Source organism: Balaenoptera acutorostrata, chromosome 3, assembly GCF_949987535.1.
Source record: "Balaenoptera acutorostrata chromosome 3, mBalAcu1.1, whole genome shotgun sequence".
Lineage (NCBI taxonomy): Eukaryota > Metazoa > Chordata > Mammalia > Artiodactyla > Balaenopteridae > Balaenoptera > Balaenoptera acutorostrata.
Window position 1 is genome coordinate 119,499,883 of NC_080066.1, and position 17,485 is coordinate 119,517,367.

Below are 17,485 nucleotides of genomic sequence, written 5' to 3' on the forward strand. Positions count from 1 at the left end.
ATTAGCTTTTGTTGTTGCTTAGGGCACTGAAAGGTGTGCAGGACATGGAAGACAACCTTTTTATGGCCAGCCTAAACTTTGTAAATGGATATTACTCACAATTTAGTAGCTGAGAGTAGACTCATGGGAAAAGAATTCCAAAGTTTATGAAAGAGTCAAATTGGCATTTAAGTGACCCTGTACATGCCATTGCTTATCTGCATTGCTTTAAGCTCATTTAGTTAGCAAGATTATGTATTAAAACAAATAGTGACAGCAGACAACAAGTATTTTACCTTCAATAAATAGTTACTGTCAGATTATCAATGAAGCAGAAACTTCTTGATTTTTTTTTCTAAAAAACCTTGCATTTAGTGCATTAGGCAAAGTAGTGTGGCCACACACAGAGACAGAGTCTTTTCTTTTTTATGTCTTGGTGTTTCAAAGAATGACAAATAGTCCTGTTTAAGGAGAGTGTGCTATAAAAACACACAGCCTTTCTTGAGCATGCCAAAAATATTTGTAGATCTTCTTGATATATATAGTACTGTGTTAATTCACTTACTGTGTTAATTCATTAAAACTGAAATCAGAAATCACCATTACAAAGAAATAAGAATGAGGTGCAGAGGAATAAAAATCTGATATTTAAAAAGTTTATATGATGAAAGAGAATTTTGGAAAATCTTTTATTCACTGCTCCTTTTTCCTTAATCAATTTTTTACCTAGCTTTTCTCACCAGTGACTAGCTTCCAAATTAAATTGTTTCCTTAGGAATTCAGCCATCTGTTGAAAATACAGTGTTATTTAGCTCAATAACCAAGGGAGATTCACTTGCAGATCTATATTATTAGAGTATGATGGGAACATAGGAATTCAGATTGGTTCTGATGCTTTTTTAAGGAAAAAAGAAAATCTGTAATGTAATCTCAAGAACATTCCACTAGCCAGGACCTGTCCGAGGTAGAATGAAGATGTAGGTGAGCTTGACATCAGAATTCACCTTTTTCTCTCCTCTTTTTCTTCCCAGTCTGTTCTTAGGAACCCTGAGTGCCTGGGATCTTTGGCTTCCTGGAGACCCATTTTCACTCCCCGAGTTATGTCTCTTTGTCTCGGACATTTCCAAATGCTTTAGATTTACCTCTCTTTTCCTCCCCCACTTAAACATGTTCAAATTTCATGTCCTGTTTTTTTGGGGGGCCCTATGCTGTTTTGGAAATGACATAAACCACTCTCTATTAGTGATTCAATGATGTACATATTGTGCCTAGCAACGGGTTAGATGCTGTGCAGTGCAAATAAATAACAACAGCAATAAAAATAAACAAGCATTTCTTGAGAGTTCCAGAGACCAGGAACTTATTGTTATCAATTTTTATAAGGCAAGTGTTAAGAATTTTTGTTCTCATTTTGCAGAAGACCTTCAGAGAGACCAGTAATAGAGTTTGCAAGTGTTAGAATTAGGATTCTGATCCAGGCCCAGCTAACTCCAAAGTCTATATTTATACTATGCAAAGTCTATATTTATACTTTGCTTTATACTAGCATATTTATACTATGCTTCTATCCAGGTACGTGGAGTGGTCAGTGGACGGATCTGCATTAACCCATTAGATAAAGGGTCAGAATGGGTGGGACAAGAATGGGGGAATGTATGAAAAGAAATTTGTAAGAAAGAAAAAAAAGTAAAGTTTGCAGAGAAGTTTGTCCTTGAGTTATTGTTTGGAGAGTGTTTAGACATGGACAAAAAGATAAGCAACATATCCATAACTTAAAGAACTGAGAGGTCTTTCTGGCCTTGTGAGTTGTGCTGGAGACAACACCTGCCATGTGAGAGACACTGTTTTAAATGCATTCATTCCTTTCTTTCTTATCGCACCTTTACCCAGGATGCACTAATGTTGTAATTCCCAGCTTACCAAATGTTGTTATTCTCAACTTACTGAGGTATAAAGAAATTAATTACTTGCTTATTGCCAAGTGATAACTTTAAACAGGATTTGAACAGAGGAAGTCTGACTGCAGAGTCTACATTCTTAAACACTATGCTAAAAGTAGGGCCAGATGCTGAGAGAATTGAAACTTAGAAAGAGGAAGTTAGATGCATGCAGCAAGCAACAAAAAACCATTGTGCTGGGGAGAGGAGTATTTGAAGATCGGTGTGATAGAACTTTGCAGGATGTATGGAAGGGGGAAGAGACAGGGTGCAGTGCTCAATCCAACTGGAAGACCTTTGCTCTGCAAGCTGAGGCGATGAGGTGACTGGAGTGTGGTAGAAGTGAGCGGGGAGAAGGAGCACACCTGAACAGCTCTGTCCAAGGGAGAAGCTCAGTTTTTCATTGGATAAGCAGGTGAAGGACAGAGGAGACAAAGATGATCCCAATGTTTTGTATCTTGAAGGTGAGGAATCTAGGTGAGATAGTGATACCAGACATGGGATTTGGGAGCCCTCAGCACAGAGGAAAGAGCTGAAACACTGAAGATGATTTTTCTAATGTGGAAAGAGTAGCTCAACCTTGGAAGCCCCATACCAGTTCGGAAGATAGTGAAAGAAAAACCAGTGACTAAGTCAAATTATGATGGATTTGAAAGGTAGATGGAGAGGCTGGGATAGTGCAGACTGAAAAAAGCTCATGGAGGAAGAGCAATTTCAAGAAGAGTCAACAGTATTGCCAGCTGTGGCTTGGAGGTCACAGAGACCACGATCTAAAGATCTAAAGTTCATTTGATTTGATTTGATGAAAAGGTCATTTGGTTAATGTAAGAATATAACTTTAGTAGGGAGGTGGGGATGGAGTAGTACCGGCTAAGGGCCACTTTCTCCTCAGGGGTCATTAATAGACGTTAATAGGAAAGAAATTTGACTATAGTTAGCAGCATTGTGTGTAGATCCTAGTAGCCACTCACTAATTTTGTGACCTATGCAAAATAAGCCTGCTCCAAAATGAGGATAATAATACCTCCCATGTAGTTTCATTGTGGCAGTTAGAGACGATGTGTGTGGATCACCTAGCACAAAGTCTGGTACATAATAGATGCTCAAAAAGTATTTGTTGATTGGATGGGATGACAAGTGTGACAGTGGGGATTAAGAAAGCAGATCGTCATGACCTCTTCTCTATTTTGGAAAGGCAGGAAAGAGGCAAGTTCTAGCATGGTGGGAAGGAAGGTGCTACGTTAACTTAGAGAGACCCAGGTTTCCACTGATGCTAGTTAATGGATAGTGTACTGTATTGTTGTGCTTCTTCAGGGACACGAGCATTTGTACAGAGTAGCAAAGAAGTAATGTATGATTGCTGGTTTTGGTGTCACTAACTGAGTTACAGAGTTCAGGAGTGAAGAGATTTGGGTGGGGTGGGATGATAATGAGTTTGCTTTTAGACCTGTTGATTCTGAGATATCTGTAGGATATATAGGTTGAGATCTTCAGCAGGCAATTGTATATGTGGCTGAAGACCTGGTCAATAGCCTGAGATTGTAATATTAAATTTTTTAGAAACTACTATACTAGTTTTAAATGTGATCTCTCCTACATTTAGACCTCCTTTTTTAGAGCCTGAACTAAACTGTCAATGTGAATGTATTTTGCATCTAAAGAGCACAAAATGATAAAAAGAGGCCCGCTTTCTTATCTCTGTGGCAGAATTCCACGAGACTACTCCACTCGGACCCTTCACGATCTGTGCGCCACTATCCCAGCCCAAGAGCTGCCCATTGACTTGCGCCTGGCTTCTCGAGTGTATCATACAGCCGACAAGAAAGGCCACAATACTGTATTTGGAGTATGTGGAACCTCTTTCTTAGATGATCGCTATACAGATGAAGAGCAAAGAGATAGGTAAGAGCTCCACTGGTAATTTTGTTTTAAACTAGATTTAAACGGCCAAAGAATTTCTACCTTTGAGGCTTAGATTTTGAAGACTTGCTCCTGAAAGGAGCGGTTTTGATCCTTTCCATTCCTTCCTGGTACATACACAGTCTAGGTCAGTGTCTTCATTTCCTGCCATTATTGACATGAACCATGCCCTATCATAAGGTAACTTTGGTTTAGTGGTTTATGGTTCCCAGAGAGTGTCCCATACATGATCTCATTTGTTCTTTGTAACAACTCTGTGGAGTACAGATGTGGAAATTGAAGCTTAAAAGAACCAAGCAACTTTGCCAGGCTTATACAACTAAGAACATCACAGATTTGGGAGTTGAAGCCAGTTTTTAGATTTCACCACCATTGGGCATGCTTGGGTCCAGGGATCATGTACAAATGTCATTTCCTCTGGACCTTTTTCCATTTCTCCTTGTGTCTCACTTTCCTTCGGAATGTGAGTATTCTTTTATGGAGAGTATATAATTTATAGCATCCTCAAATGAGAGGAGAAAAGGGAAGGGGGCTAACATTTATTTAACAGGAACTGTATTCCTTGCACTGTGCTGTGTGCTTTGCATCTTTCCTGTTTAAATCTTCAATCATAAGGGAGAAGTCATAATTTCCATTTTATTCATGGAGAAACTTAGGCTTTATAATATCAGGTAACCTGCCCAAGTTTTATCTCTAGATAGTGATTAGAATCCAGATTTGTGGGACTTCCCTGGTGGTCTAGTGGTAGAGAATCCGCCTTCCAATGCAGGGGACGCGGGTTCGATCCCTGGTCAGGGAACTAAGATCCCACATGCCGCGGGGCAACTAAGCCCGCATGCCACAACTACTGAGCTCGCGCACCTCAACTGGAGAGCCCGTGTGTCTCAAACTACAGAGCCCACGCATCTTGGAGCCTGTGCGCCACGACTAGAGAGAGAAAACCTGCATGCCACGAGGAGAAGCCCGCGAGCGACAACGAAAGATCCCGCATGCTGCAACTAAGACCTGACACAGCCAAAAAAAAAAAAAAAAAAAAAGAATCCAGATTTGTTTAACTTAATTTTTCTCAAACTTTTTTTTTCATTATCACCCCAGTAAGAAGGCTTTTTAGACTCCCCCACCCAACTTCCCCTCTCCATTATATTGTAGTGCTCTAGATACACTGTATATCTGTTTATGGTACTGTATGTAAATCTGTGCCTTACTTATACATAAAAAGAGTAAGCTTTTTCACCCCCTGCCCTCCCCAGTCACTAATTTTCACTCCCTTGGGGGTGATATCACCTGCACATAGAGAATGCATACTCTAAAGTGTCTTGCCTTTCAGAAGAGCTGGTAGGAATCCTGAAAAATCATCTATAACAGGTTTTTAAAATACTCAAATATTAAATATTAAGTTAAGTAGATGTATGTTTAGTGTTATATTTGAACTATTCTAGATATATAAGAATAATATTTTAAAAGATCACTTTTAATTAACACTATCAAAAAATTGTAAGTAACTAACCCACACTTTTCATGCTATATTCTGATCCCATTTCCTCAAACTTTACTTTTAGTAAAAATTGTAACACTTTACTGCGTTCTTTTAAGGCTTAAAGTCATGGTTTCCCTGTGTTTAGTAATCACAATGCCATTCAGTATGAATCCCCAAAAGAAGTTCATTCTCATGTTTATTTTCTGTTTAGCAAAAAGATTTTTTAAGTGATTTATGTGTTATTCATAATTTTATGAATAAAATTATATGTGAAGAATTTTAGAAATTTCAGAATTGCTCCAGCAATTATAGAATTGCTTCTATAATCTGGTAGATTACAGAAGTTCCATATGACTTCTTTGGAATGTCTTTGAAAAGCCTAAAGCTGAGAGTGGACATAAAGACGTAAACATAATCCAGTAGTTATGAAACTACTATATTGAGTCATTTCTATTAGCACTCTGCAAGTCAAGCATCCTTGGCTTACAGCTTCTATTATTCATGCAAAGTGTTAAAAATACTGATTTCTTTCCAATTCTAAATTTTTTTTTTCAAGTAGGTCTCACTTTCTTTTTCCAAGAGAGTCAATAAATGTTCTATTTGATGATGATAATTCTTGGCAATTTGTTCCTAAGTACCAAATAAGAAGTTAATTTAAGTACTGAATATTTAATTCTCTGGCATCCATCTCTTGAGGATTACCTTGCTAAACATAGCTTAACCTTTTCAAAATATATCTGTCTGCTGAGCCTACAAGTTCAGAGAAATGTATAATTTTTTCTGCACTAATAAGTTGTCTCAAGAAAGGTAATTGTGAATACAAAATGAATACCCTTTCACTTGGTGGCTTTTTGGTTTTTCTGTGCAATGAACAGTTCCACAAAGCATAATACTTGTGGTTATATAGTTTTAATGCTTTCCTAATTTTGCACATAGTAACTTATTTGTGGGAAACACCAAGGATATTTTAATGGGATAGTGTGGGTGCATAAGTTTATTTAACATAGCAATGTACTGTTCAAACATGTTTATTTTGCTAAATAGCAGTTTTGATTAGAACTATAAAAATATTCCATATTGATCATATTTTTGCTTTTAAAGTTTCTGTATTATAAAGAGAAGTTTATAGACATCTAAGAATTAGAACTCTTAGCATGGAATTTTAGATTTTGGGTTTTAAAATAAGGGAAATTATTAAAAGTGTTTAAACACTTAGATTAGTGTTAACAGTTTGGTGAGTAGCCTTCTGAACATCTCTGTGTAAACATGTGTTTAAACCATAGATGGCATTCTATAGACTTATATTTTCCACTCAAGGTTATGTGTGAACATTTAAATTACTTCATAATATTTGCTAACTTAACCATGCTGCAGTATAAGAAAATTCCTAGGTGTGGAATTATTTATTAAAATTTTTGGTTTAAAAATTTTGATGCATATTGCTGAACTTCTCTCCAGAAAAATCGTACCAGTTTATATGCTTACCAACAATTTATGATATTGTTCATTTCCTTTCAACCTGGCCAAACCACTAAATGTCAATCTTCTGGATCTTTTCCTAATCTGATGAAGAAAAATATCTCTTTATTTATTGCTTTATTCATTTCTAATAAGATTGAGCATATTTTTGGATGTCTCTTAGTTATTTGTTTTTCTCCTTTTGAGAATTACCAATTCATATTCTGTTATCATTCATCTTTTTCTTATAGATTTATAAGTGATCTTTTTATATTAAAGATTTTTATCATATATAATGTAGACTTTAAAAAATTGTTTTGCTTGCTTTTCAGTTTTGTTTATGTTGTTTTATGCTATCCAGAAGTTGTATGCTAATACAGAAGTAATGAAAACTGGCAATAGTTCCCTTTATGTGTTCTAGTCTTGGTGTCATTCTTAGAAAGGGCTTTTCTACACTTCAATTTAAATATATTCTGTTGGGGCTTCCCTGGTGGCACAGTGGTTAAGACTCTGCCTGCCAATGCGAGGTACACGGGTTTGATCCCTGGTCCGGGAAGATCCCACATGCTGCGGAGCAACTAAGCCCGTGCGCCACAACTACTGAGCCTGTGCTCTAGAGCCCACAAGCCACAACTACTGAGCCCACGTGCTACAGCTACTAAAGCCTGTGCGCCCAGAGCCCATGCTTCTCAACAAGAGAAGACACGACAATGAGAAGCCTGCGCACCGTAATGAAGAGTAGCCCCCACTCACCGCAACTAGAGAAAGCCAGCACACAGCAACGAAGACCCAACACAGCCAAAAATAAAAACAAACAAATAAATTTAAATAAATAAATATATTCCGTCATATTTTCTTCTAGTAATTTTATGGCTTTCTTTTAAAAAATTAAATCTTTGATTCATCTTTAATTAGTTTGATAAGAAGAATAAGCATTAATGTTTCTTTCCCAAATGACTAGCCAATTGCACAATATCGTTTATTCAATAAATCCTCTTTTTCTCACTAATTTGAAATGCCAACTTTTCATACCTTAAATTCAAATGTGTTATCAAGACTATTTATGGACTTAACGTTCTATTTCACTGCTTTTTCTATGTAAAATGGCTTGTGTATTTTGTTGATCCACCATCAAGAAAGAGAGAGCTGGTGGCAAAAATGCTGTCTTGGCAAACATTGGCTGACCTTCTCAAGTCAGGTACCCTTATAGCCAGCTTCTGGTGGTAAGCAGTGCTTAGACTATAGATCCCAGATTTAGCCCTCAACTCAACTTCAAATTACAAGGGAAATTCCTAGTCACATTTTAGAAAAACGTGTACAGACTGTTAGTTTTATACATTAAAACAGCAGTGACTACAACAACAAAAATTAGAAAAGCAAAAGTTAAGTGTCAGAATTCAAAGTTTAATTTCATTTATTATTTTGCTACAAAATAATAATAAAAATACAAATATGCAAGAAAATACAAAAAAGGAAAACAGTTACTCAAAATCCTGCCATCCAGAGATAATGCTATTCTTAAGTATATGATTCCAGACTTATCTGTATGCAAATAAATCATATGGAACAAAACTTGGATAATGCTATGTAAATAATGTTTTGTAACCTGATTTTTAAAACTTATTATGTTGTAATTATCCTTCTATGTCACGAAGTACAGATCTGAATAATCATTTAAATTGATCAGTAAATATTTTTTGTGTACCTACTGTGTGGCAGGCATTGAGTTAGGCACTAGGTAAGCATCTGCAAACAAGAGAAACATAATCCCTGCCCTCAGGGAATTTGGAGATTAGCAGAGAAGAAAGGTGGTGAATTAATTATTGTGAATGTGACAATTAATATGCAGATGTGCAGTGTATGGAAGCATGTAAGAAGAGTTCCCAATTATCTGGGGGAGATTGAGGAAATGATACTTAAATTGAAATCTGAGGAATAAATAGAAGATAGCTAGGAAGAGGGGAAAGAATTTTTTTAGTTTCTTGCTACTCAAAAGTATAGTTCATGGACCAGCAGCATCACCATCACCTGGAAGCTTGTTAAAAATACAGGTGATTTGTATGCATATTGAAGTTTGAGAGTCTGTGCTGTGGACAGTTGGAACCCATTTGAGAATTGGAAAGATGTCAAGCAGTAGTGAATAGGAAGAGCAGTGATGCAGTTGATGCTGGAGAGGACACAAGAGTCAGATTATGTAGGATTTATAGATGCTCTCTATGTGTATGTGAGAGCATGTCTGTGAGGACTTGGGGGAGAGATTTTTATTCACAGTATATGGAGACATCACTGATAGGATTTTTTGAGGAAGAATGACATGATCAGATTTGCTTTAAGATATCACAGTCCTCATCGTGACTTCTCAGTAGCACTTAACACAGTTAATCACTTGCTCTTCCATATAACACCTTTATCCCTTGGCCTCAGGACTGCATTCTCTCTTGGTTCTATTCCTGCCTCCTTTGCTATGTCTTCTTAGTCTCTCTTGCTGGTATCTCCTCATCTCTTGACTTCAAAACATTGGAGTGCCCAAAGCTTATCCTTGGACCTAGGATTTTCTCCTCTAACTATACTCTCAAAGTGATCTTATCCAGGACTATGGCTTTAAATATGATCTATATGCTGATAACTATTATTAACTAAGATAAATGATTAAGGACTGTAGTTGTCCTTATAATAACTAAAAACTAAAAACAACTTGTGTCCATCAATGGAAGACATTTTATAGTGCATCCAATGATGGGATGTATTGGAATTGCAGTAAAGAATAAGGTAGAGCTCTGTGTGCTGAAACAAGTTAGAACTAAGTATATAAACAGATATGTGATTATGTACAACAAATTTTTTACATGGAAGAAAATCCAGGAAACTGTTAACTGTGATCCTTCTGTTTTCCTTGTAGATTGTACACCAAATGGATGAAAAGTGAAACTCAACTTATTTTTTGCTTTATTTATATGGTATATGTTTGCCTTTTCTTTTACTTTCAATTTTTCTTAGTTGTGTCCCTTGTAGATTGCATAGTATTGAACATTTTTTTAAGCCAAGCAGAAATGAATTCACTTATAGTAGGTTGGATCACCACATATTCATTTATTGTCATATCAGATGCATTTGGTATCATTCTTGTCATCTTATTTTGTAGTCTCTCTCTTTCTCTTTTGCTTCTTTGCTCTTTCCTATAATCTGACGTATTTGTCAACATTTGTCTATGTGTTTTTTGTTTGTATCATTGTCTTATATCTAATATTGTGAGACAGAAATCTGAAATTTAAATCTTATTTTATTTGCATGTAATTTATTTCTTCTCCACTCCTAGATGCTTATAGGGTTTAAATTTTGCTTTAAACTAAATAATTTCACTAGCATATGTTTGGGAGTGGATTGTTTTCTAATTACTTTTTCCTGGTACATGGAAAGCCCTTTTGATATGCAAATACAGCTCTTCAGCTTAGGGCTTTTTCTGTTTTATTTCGAGTAGCATTTTCATTCTGTTTATTTGGTACATTTCTTCAGGAATACCAATTAGCCATATGTTGCATCTTCACTATCCGTCACCTACATTTATCATCTCCTTGCCTACATTCATCTCTCAAACCTATGTTCTATATCAATGGTTTCATTTTCTGAGATGTAAATTTAAAAAATTTGTTCTAATTACCACTTTTTATCACTATGGCATTTTTCTTATTTGTTCTTAATTCTATCAGACTCTTAAGAAAAATCTAAGTCTTTTGTTTTATCTGAACTTTTACCTGTTTCATGAGGCATTAAAAAAATTTATTTTGATAGCCCAGAGTAGACCCTTTCAAAATATTTTTGATTTCTATAATAAAACTCTTCTAAAAGAATGTTCTTCATATAATTTTTTTTAATTAATTATTTATTTATTTATTTTTAGCTGTGTTGGGTCTTCGTTTCTGTGTGAGGGCTTTCTCTAGTTGCGGCGAGCGGGGGCCACTCTTCATCGCGGTGCGCGGGCCTCTCACTATTGCGGCCTCTCTTGTTGCGGAGCACAGGCTCCAGACGCGCAGGCTCAGCAGCTGTGGCTCACGGGCCTAGTTGCTCCGCGGCATGTGGAATCTTCCCAGACCAGGGCTCGAACCCGTGTCCCCTGCATTGGCAGGCAGATTCTCAACCACTGCGCCACCAGGGAAGCCCCCATATAATTTTTTGAATACTATATTTCTTTCTTATGCTTTGCAGACTCTCTTCATAGAACTCATATTGGATTTTCCAGTGTACTCGTCTTTGAATGAAGATAGGCCATTTCTGGCTGCCCAAAGTTAATATCAGATAGCTTTACCTGGCAATTCTTTTTTTTTTAAATTAAGTAATTTATTTTTTAACATCTGTATTGGAGTATAATTGCTTTACAGTGGTGTGTTAGTTTCTGCTGTATAACAAAGTGAATCAGCTATACATATACATATATCCCCATATCTCCTCCCCCTTGCGTCTCCCTCTCACGCTCCCTATCCCACTCCTCTAGGTGGACACAAAGCACCTAGCTGATCTCCCTGTGCTATGTGGCTGCTTCCCACTAGCTATCTATTTTACATTTGGTAGTGTATATATGTCCATGCCACTCTCTCACTGCGTCCCAGATTACCCTTCCCCCTCCCTGTGTCCTCAAGTCCATTCTCTATATCTACGTCTTTATTCCTGTCCTGCCCCTAGGTTCTTCAGAACCTTTTTTTTTTTTTTTTAGATTCCATATATATGTGTTGGCGTACATTATTTATTTCTCTCTTTCAGACTTACTTCACTCTGTATGACAGACTCTAACTCCATCCACCTCACTACAAATAACTCCATTTCATTTCTTTTTATGGCTGAGTAATATCTGTGTGCCACATCTTCTTTATCCATTTATCTGTCGATGGACACTTAGGTTGCTTCCATATCCTGGCTATTGGAAATAGAGCTGCCATGAACATTGTGGTACATGACTCTTTTTGAATTATGGTTTTCTCAGGGTATATGCCCAGTAGTGGGATTGCTGGGTCGTATGGTAGTTCTATTTTTAGTTTTTTAAGGAATCTCCATACTGTTCTCCATAGTGGCTGTATCAATTTACATTCCCACCAACAGAGCAGGAGGGTTCCATTTTCTCCACACCCTCTCCAGCATTTATTGTTCATAGATTTTTTTTTTTTTTTATACTGTAACCTATTTTTTTTTTAATTTATTTATTTATGGCTGTGTTGGGTCTTCGTTTCTGTGCGAGGGCTTTCTCTAGTTGTGGCAAGTGGGGGCCATTCTTCATCGCGTTGCGCGGGCCTCTCACTATCGCGGCCTCTCTTGTTGTGGAGCACAGGCTCCAGACGCGCAGGCTCAGTAATTGTGGCTCATGGGCCTAGTTTCTCCGCAGCATGTGGGATCTTCCCAGACCAGGGCTCGAACCCGTGTCCCCTGCATTGGCAGGCAGATTCTCAACCACTGCGCCACCAGGGAAGCCCTGTTCATAGATTTTTTGATGATGGCCATTCTGACTGGTGTGAGGTGATACCTCATTGTAGTTTTGATTTGCATTTCTCTAATGATTAGTGATGTTGAGCATCCTTTCATGTGTTTGTTGGCAATCTGTATATCTTCTTTGGAGAAATGTCTGTTTAGGTCTTCTGCCCATTTTTGGGTTGGGTTGTTCGTTTCTTTGATATTGAGCTGCATGAGCTGCATGTATATTTTGGAGATAATCCTTTGTCAGTTCCTTCATTTGCAAATATTTTCTCCCATTCTGAGGATTGTCTTTTCATCTTGTTTATGTTTTCCTTTGCTGTGCAAATGCTTTTAAGTTTCATTAGGTCCCATTTGTTTATTTTTGTTTTTATTTCCATTTCTCTAGGAGGTCTAACAAAAAGGATCTTGCTGTGATTTATGTCACAGAATGTTCTGCCTATGTTTTCCTCTAAGAGTTTTATAATGTCTGGACTTACTTTTAGGTCTTTAATCCATTTTGAGTTTACTTTTGTGTATGGTGTTAGGGAGTGTTCTAATTTCATTCTTTTACATGTAACTGTTTTCCTAGCATCGCTTATTGAAGAGGCTGTCTTTTCTCCATTGTATATTCTTGCGTCCTTTATCAAAAATAAGGTGACCATAGGTGCGTGGGTTTATCTCTGGGCTTTCTATCCTGTTCCATTGATGTATATTTCTGTTTTTGTGCCAGTACCATACTGTGTTGATTACTGTAGCTTTGTAGTATAGTCTGAAGTCTGGGAGCCTGATTCCTCCAGCTCAGTTTTTCATTTTCAAGTTTGCTTTGGCTATGTGGGGTCTTTTGTGTTTCCATAGAAATTGTGAAATTTTTTGTTCTAGTTCTGTGAAAAATGCCAGTGGTAGTTTGATAGGGATTGCATTGAATCTGTAGATTGCTTTGGGTGGTATAGTCATTTTCACAATGTTGATTCTTCCAATCCAAGAACATGGTATATCTCTCCATCTGTTGGTATCATCTTTAATTTCTTTCATCAGTGTCTTATAGTTTTCTGCACACGGGTCTTTTGTCTCCTTAGGTAGGTTTATTCCCAGGTACATTGTTCTTTTTGTTGCAATGGTATATGGGAGTGTTTCCTCAATTTCTCTTTCAGATTTTTCATCATTGGTGTATAGGAATGCAAGAGATTTCTGTGCATTAATTTTGTATCCTGCTACTTTACCAAATTCATTGATTAGCTCTAGTAGTTTTCTGGTAGCATCTTTAGGATTCTCTATGTATAGTATCATGTCTACTGCAAACAGTGACAGCTTTACTTCTTCTTTTCCGATTTGGATTCCTTTGATTGCTGTGGCTAAAACTTCCCAAACTATGTTGAATAACAGTGGTGAGAGTGGGCAACATTGTCTTGTTCCTGATCTTAGTGGAAATGGTTTCAGTTTTTCACCATTCAGAACAATGTTGGCTGTGACTTTGCCATATGTGGCCTTTATTTTGTTGAGGTAAGTTCCCTCTATGCCTGCTTTCTGGAGCGCTTTTATCATAAATGGGTGTTGAATTTTGTTGAAAGCTTTTTCTGCATCTATTGAGATGATCATATGGTTTTTCTCCTTCAATTTGTTAATATGCTTTACCACATTGATTGATTTGCATGTACTGAATAATCCTTGCATTCCTGGGATAAACCCCACTTGATCATGGTGTATGATCCTTTTAATGTGCTGTTGGATTCTGTTTGCTAGTGTTTTGTTGAGGATTTTTGCATCTATGTTGATCAGTGATATTGACCTGTAGTTTTCTTTCTTTGTGACATCTTTGTCTGGTTTTGGTATCAGGATGATGGTGGCCTCGTAGAATGAGTTTGGGAGTGTTCCTCCCTCTGCTGTATTTTAGAAGAGTTTGAGAGGGATAGGTGTTAGCTCTTCTCTAAATGTTTGATAGAATTCGCCTGTGAAGCCATCTGTTCCTGGGCTTTTGTTTGTTGGAAGATTTTTAATCACAGTTTCAATTTCAGTGCTTGTGATTGGTCTGTTTATAGTTTCTATTTCTTGCTGGTTCAGTCTCAGAATGTTGTGCTTTTCTAAGAATTTGTCCATTTCTTCCAGGTTGTCCATTTTATTGGCATATAGTTGCTTGTAGTAATCTCTCGTGATCCTTTGTATTTCTGCAGTGTCAGTTGTTACTTCTTCTTTTTCATTTCTAATTCTATTGATTTGAGTCTTCTCACTTCTTTTCGTAATGAGTCTGGATAATGGTTTATCAATTCGCAAAGAACCAGCTTTTAGTTTTATTGATCTTTGCTATCATTTCCTTCATTTCTTTTTCATTTATTTCTGATCTGATCTTTATGATTTCTTTCCTTCATCTAACTTTGGGATTTTTTTGCTCTTCTTCTTTCTCTAATTGCTTTAGGTATAAGGTTATGTTGTTTATTTGAGATGTTTCTTGTTTCTTGAGGTAAGATTGTATTGCTGTAAACTTCCCTCTTAGAACTGCTTTTGCTGCATCCCATATGTTTTGGGTCGTCGTGTTTTCATTGTTATTTGTTCCTAGGTATTTTTTGACTTCCTCTTTGATTTCTTCAGTGATCTCTTGGTTGTTTAGTAGTGTATTGTTTAGCCTCCATGTGTTTGTATTTTTTACAGTTTTTTTTCCTGTAATTGATATCTAGTCTCATAACGTTGTGGTCAGAAAAGATACTTGATACGTTTTTAGTTTTCTTAACTTTTCCAAGGCTTGATTTTGTGACCCAAGATATGATCTATCCTGGAGAATGTTCCATGAGAACTTGAGAAGAAAGTGTATTCTGTTCTTTTTGGATGGAATTTCCTATAAATATCAATTAAGTCCATCTTGTTTAATGTGTCATTTAAAGCTTGTGTTTCCGTATTCATTTTCATTTTGGTTGATCTGTCCATTGGTGAAAGTGAGGTGTTAAAGTCCCCTACTATGATTGTGTTACTGTTGATTTCCCCTTTTATGGCTGTTAGCATTTACCTTATGTATTGAGGTGCTGTTATGTTGGGTGCATAAATACTTACAATCATTATATCTTCTTCTTGGATTGATCCCTTGATCATTATGTAGTGTCCTTCTTTGTCTCTTGTAATAGTCTTTATTTCAAAGTCTATTTCGGCTGATATGAGAATTGCTACTCCAGCTTCCTTTTGATTTCCATTTGCATGGAATATCTTTTTCCATCCCCTCACTTTCAGTCTGTATGTGTCCCTAGGTCTGAAGTGGGTCTCTTGTAGACAGCATATATACGGGTTTTGTTTTTGTATCCATTCAGCCAGTCTGTGTCTTTTGGTTGGAGCATTTAATCCATTTACATTTAAGGTAGTTATCGATATGTATGTTCTTATTACCATTTTCTTGTTTTGGGTTTGTTTTTGTAGGTCTTATCCTTCTCTTGTGTTTCCTGCCTAGAGAAGTTCCTTTAGCATTTGTTGTAAAGGTGGTTTGGTGGTGCTGAATTCTCTTAGCTTTTGCTTGTTTGTAAAAATTTTAATTTCTCTGTCGAATCTAAATGAGATCCTTGCTGGGTAGAGTAATCTTGGTTGTAGTTTTTTCCTTTTCATCACTTTAAATATGTCCTGCCACTCCCTTCTGGCTTGCAGAGTTTCTGCTGAAAGATCAGCTGTTAACCTTATGTGGATTCTCTTGTATGTTATTTGTTGCTTTTCCCTTGCTGCTTTTAATATTTTTTCTTTGTATTTAATTTTTGATAGTTTGATTAATATGTGTTCTGGTGTGTTTCCCCTTAGATTTATCCTGTATTGGACTCTGTGCTTCCTGGACTTGATTGACTATTTCCTTTCCCATATTAAGGAAATTTTCAACTATAATCTCTTCAAATATTTTCTCAGTCCCTTTCTTTTTCTCTTTTTCTTCTGGGACCCCTATAATTCGCATGTTGGTGAGTTTAATGTTGTCCCAGAGGTCTCTGAGACTGTCCTCAATTCTTTTCATTCTTTTTTCTTTATTCTGCTCTGCGGTAGTTATTTCCACTATTTTATCTTCCAGGTCACTTATCTGTTCTTCTGCCTCAGTTATTCTGCTGTTGATTCCTTCTAGAGAACTTTTAATTTCATTTATTGTATTGTTCATCATTGTTTGTTGGCTCTTTAGTTCTTCTAGGTCCTTGTTAAACATTTCTTGTATCTTCTCCATTCTATTTCCAAGATTTTGGATCATCTTTACTATCATTACTCTGAATTCTTTTTCAGGTAGACTGCCTATTTCCTCTTCATTTGTTTGGTCTGGTGGGTTTTTACCTTGCTCCTTCATCTGCTTTGTATTTCTCTGTCTTCTTATTTTGCTTAAATTACTGTGTTTGGGGTCTCCTTTTCGCAGGCTTCAGGTTTGTAATTCCCGTTGTTTTTGGTGTTTGCCCCCAGTTGGCAAGGTTGGTTCAGTAGGCCTCCTGGTGGAGGGGCCTGGTGCCTATGTTCTGGTGGATGAGGCTGGATCTAGTCTTTCTGTTGGGCAGGACTGCATCCAGTGGTGTGTTTTGGGGTGTCTTTGAACTTATGATTTTAGGCAGCCTCTCTGCTAATGGGTGGGGTTGTGTTCCTGTCTTGCTAGTTGTTTGGCATGGGGTGTCCAGCACTGTAGCTTGATGATCGTTGAGTGGAGCTGGGTCTTAGTGTTGAGATGGAGATCTCTGGGAGAGCTTTTACTGTTTGACATTACGTGGAGCCGGGAGGTCTCTGGTGGAGCAATGTCCTGAATGTCGGCTCTCCCACCTCAGTTACTCAGGCTTGACACCCGGCTGGAGCAGCAAGACCCTGTCAGCCACATGGCTCATGAGCAACTGCAAGTATTGGAAGTACTATTTGATCAAGTAGGTTGTCCAGCAATTCTCAGGGATTCTTTTTGCAGTGACCTGTCTGAAGTGCTGAACAAGCCAGGAAAATGCCCTTGGCAGATGTCAGATTGGGGCCCCAGGTTCACCTCCAGAAGGCCACTTCGCTGCAGGTAAGCCTTTGGCCTCTTAGTTGGCCCCTGGGGCAAGGCATTGTTCCAGTGTGCCTCTGAGCAGGGAGAGAAGTGAACCTTCCATGAGGGGTGGGGCTTGCCTACCTGGAAATTCTTGATTGTTCATTTTGGAAGCATTAGAGTACTACTTTTAGATCTTAAGTAGGAGAACCAGGAGATGCAGGTTTATATTACTATGGTAAATATTATTCTAGGTTTTTTTCCTGTGCATGTACATATATTACATATACATACATTTTACAAAAATGACATTAAAAATGTTGTTTTGACAGGTTA

General features: G+C 37.3%; 1 protein-coding gene across 1 annotated transcript in view; it reads left to right on the forward strand.

Annotated features, from left to right (window-relative positions):
- TTC6 (tetratricopeptide repeat domain 6) overlaps positions 1-17,485 on the forward strand; it is a 213,564-nt gene that overhangs the window by 81,819 nt on the left and 114,260 nt on the right. The window contains exon 5 of the mRNA XM_057543850.1: positions 3,624-3,818. Within this exon, the coding sequence (XP_057399833.1) occupies positions 3,624-3,818 (195 nt within the window). The remainder of the gene's footprint in view (positions 1-3,623; positions 3,819-17,485) is intronic.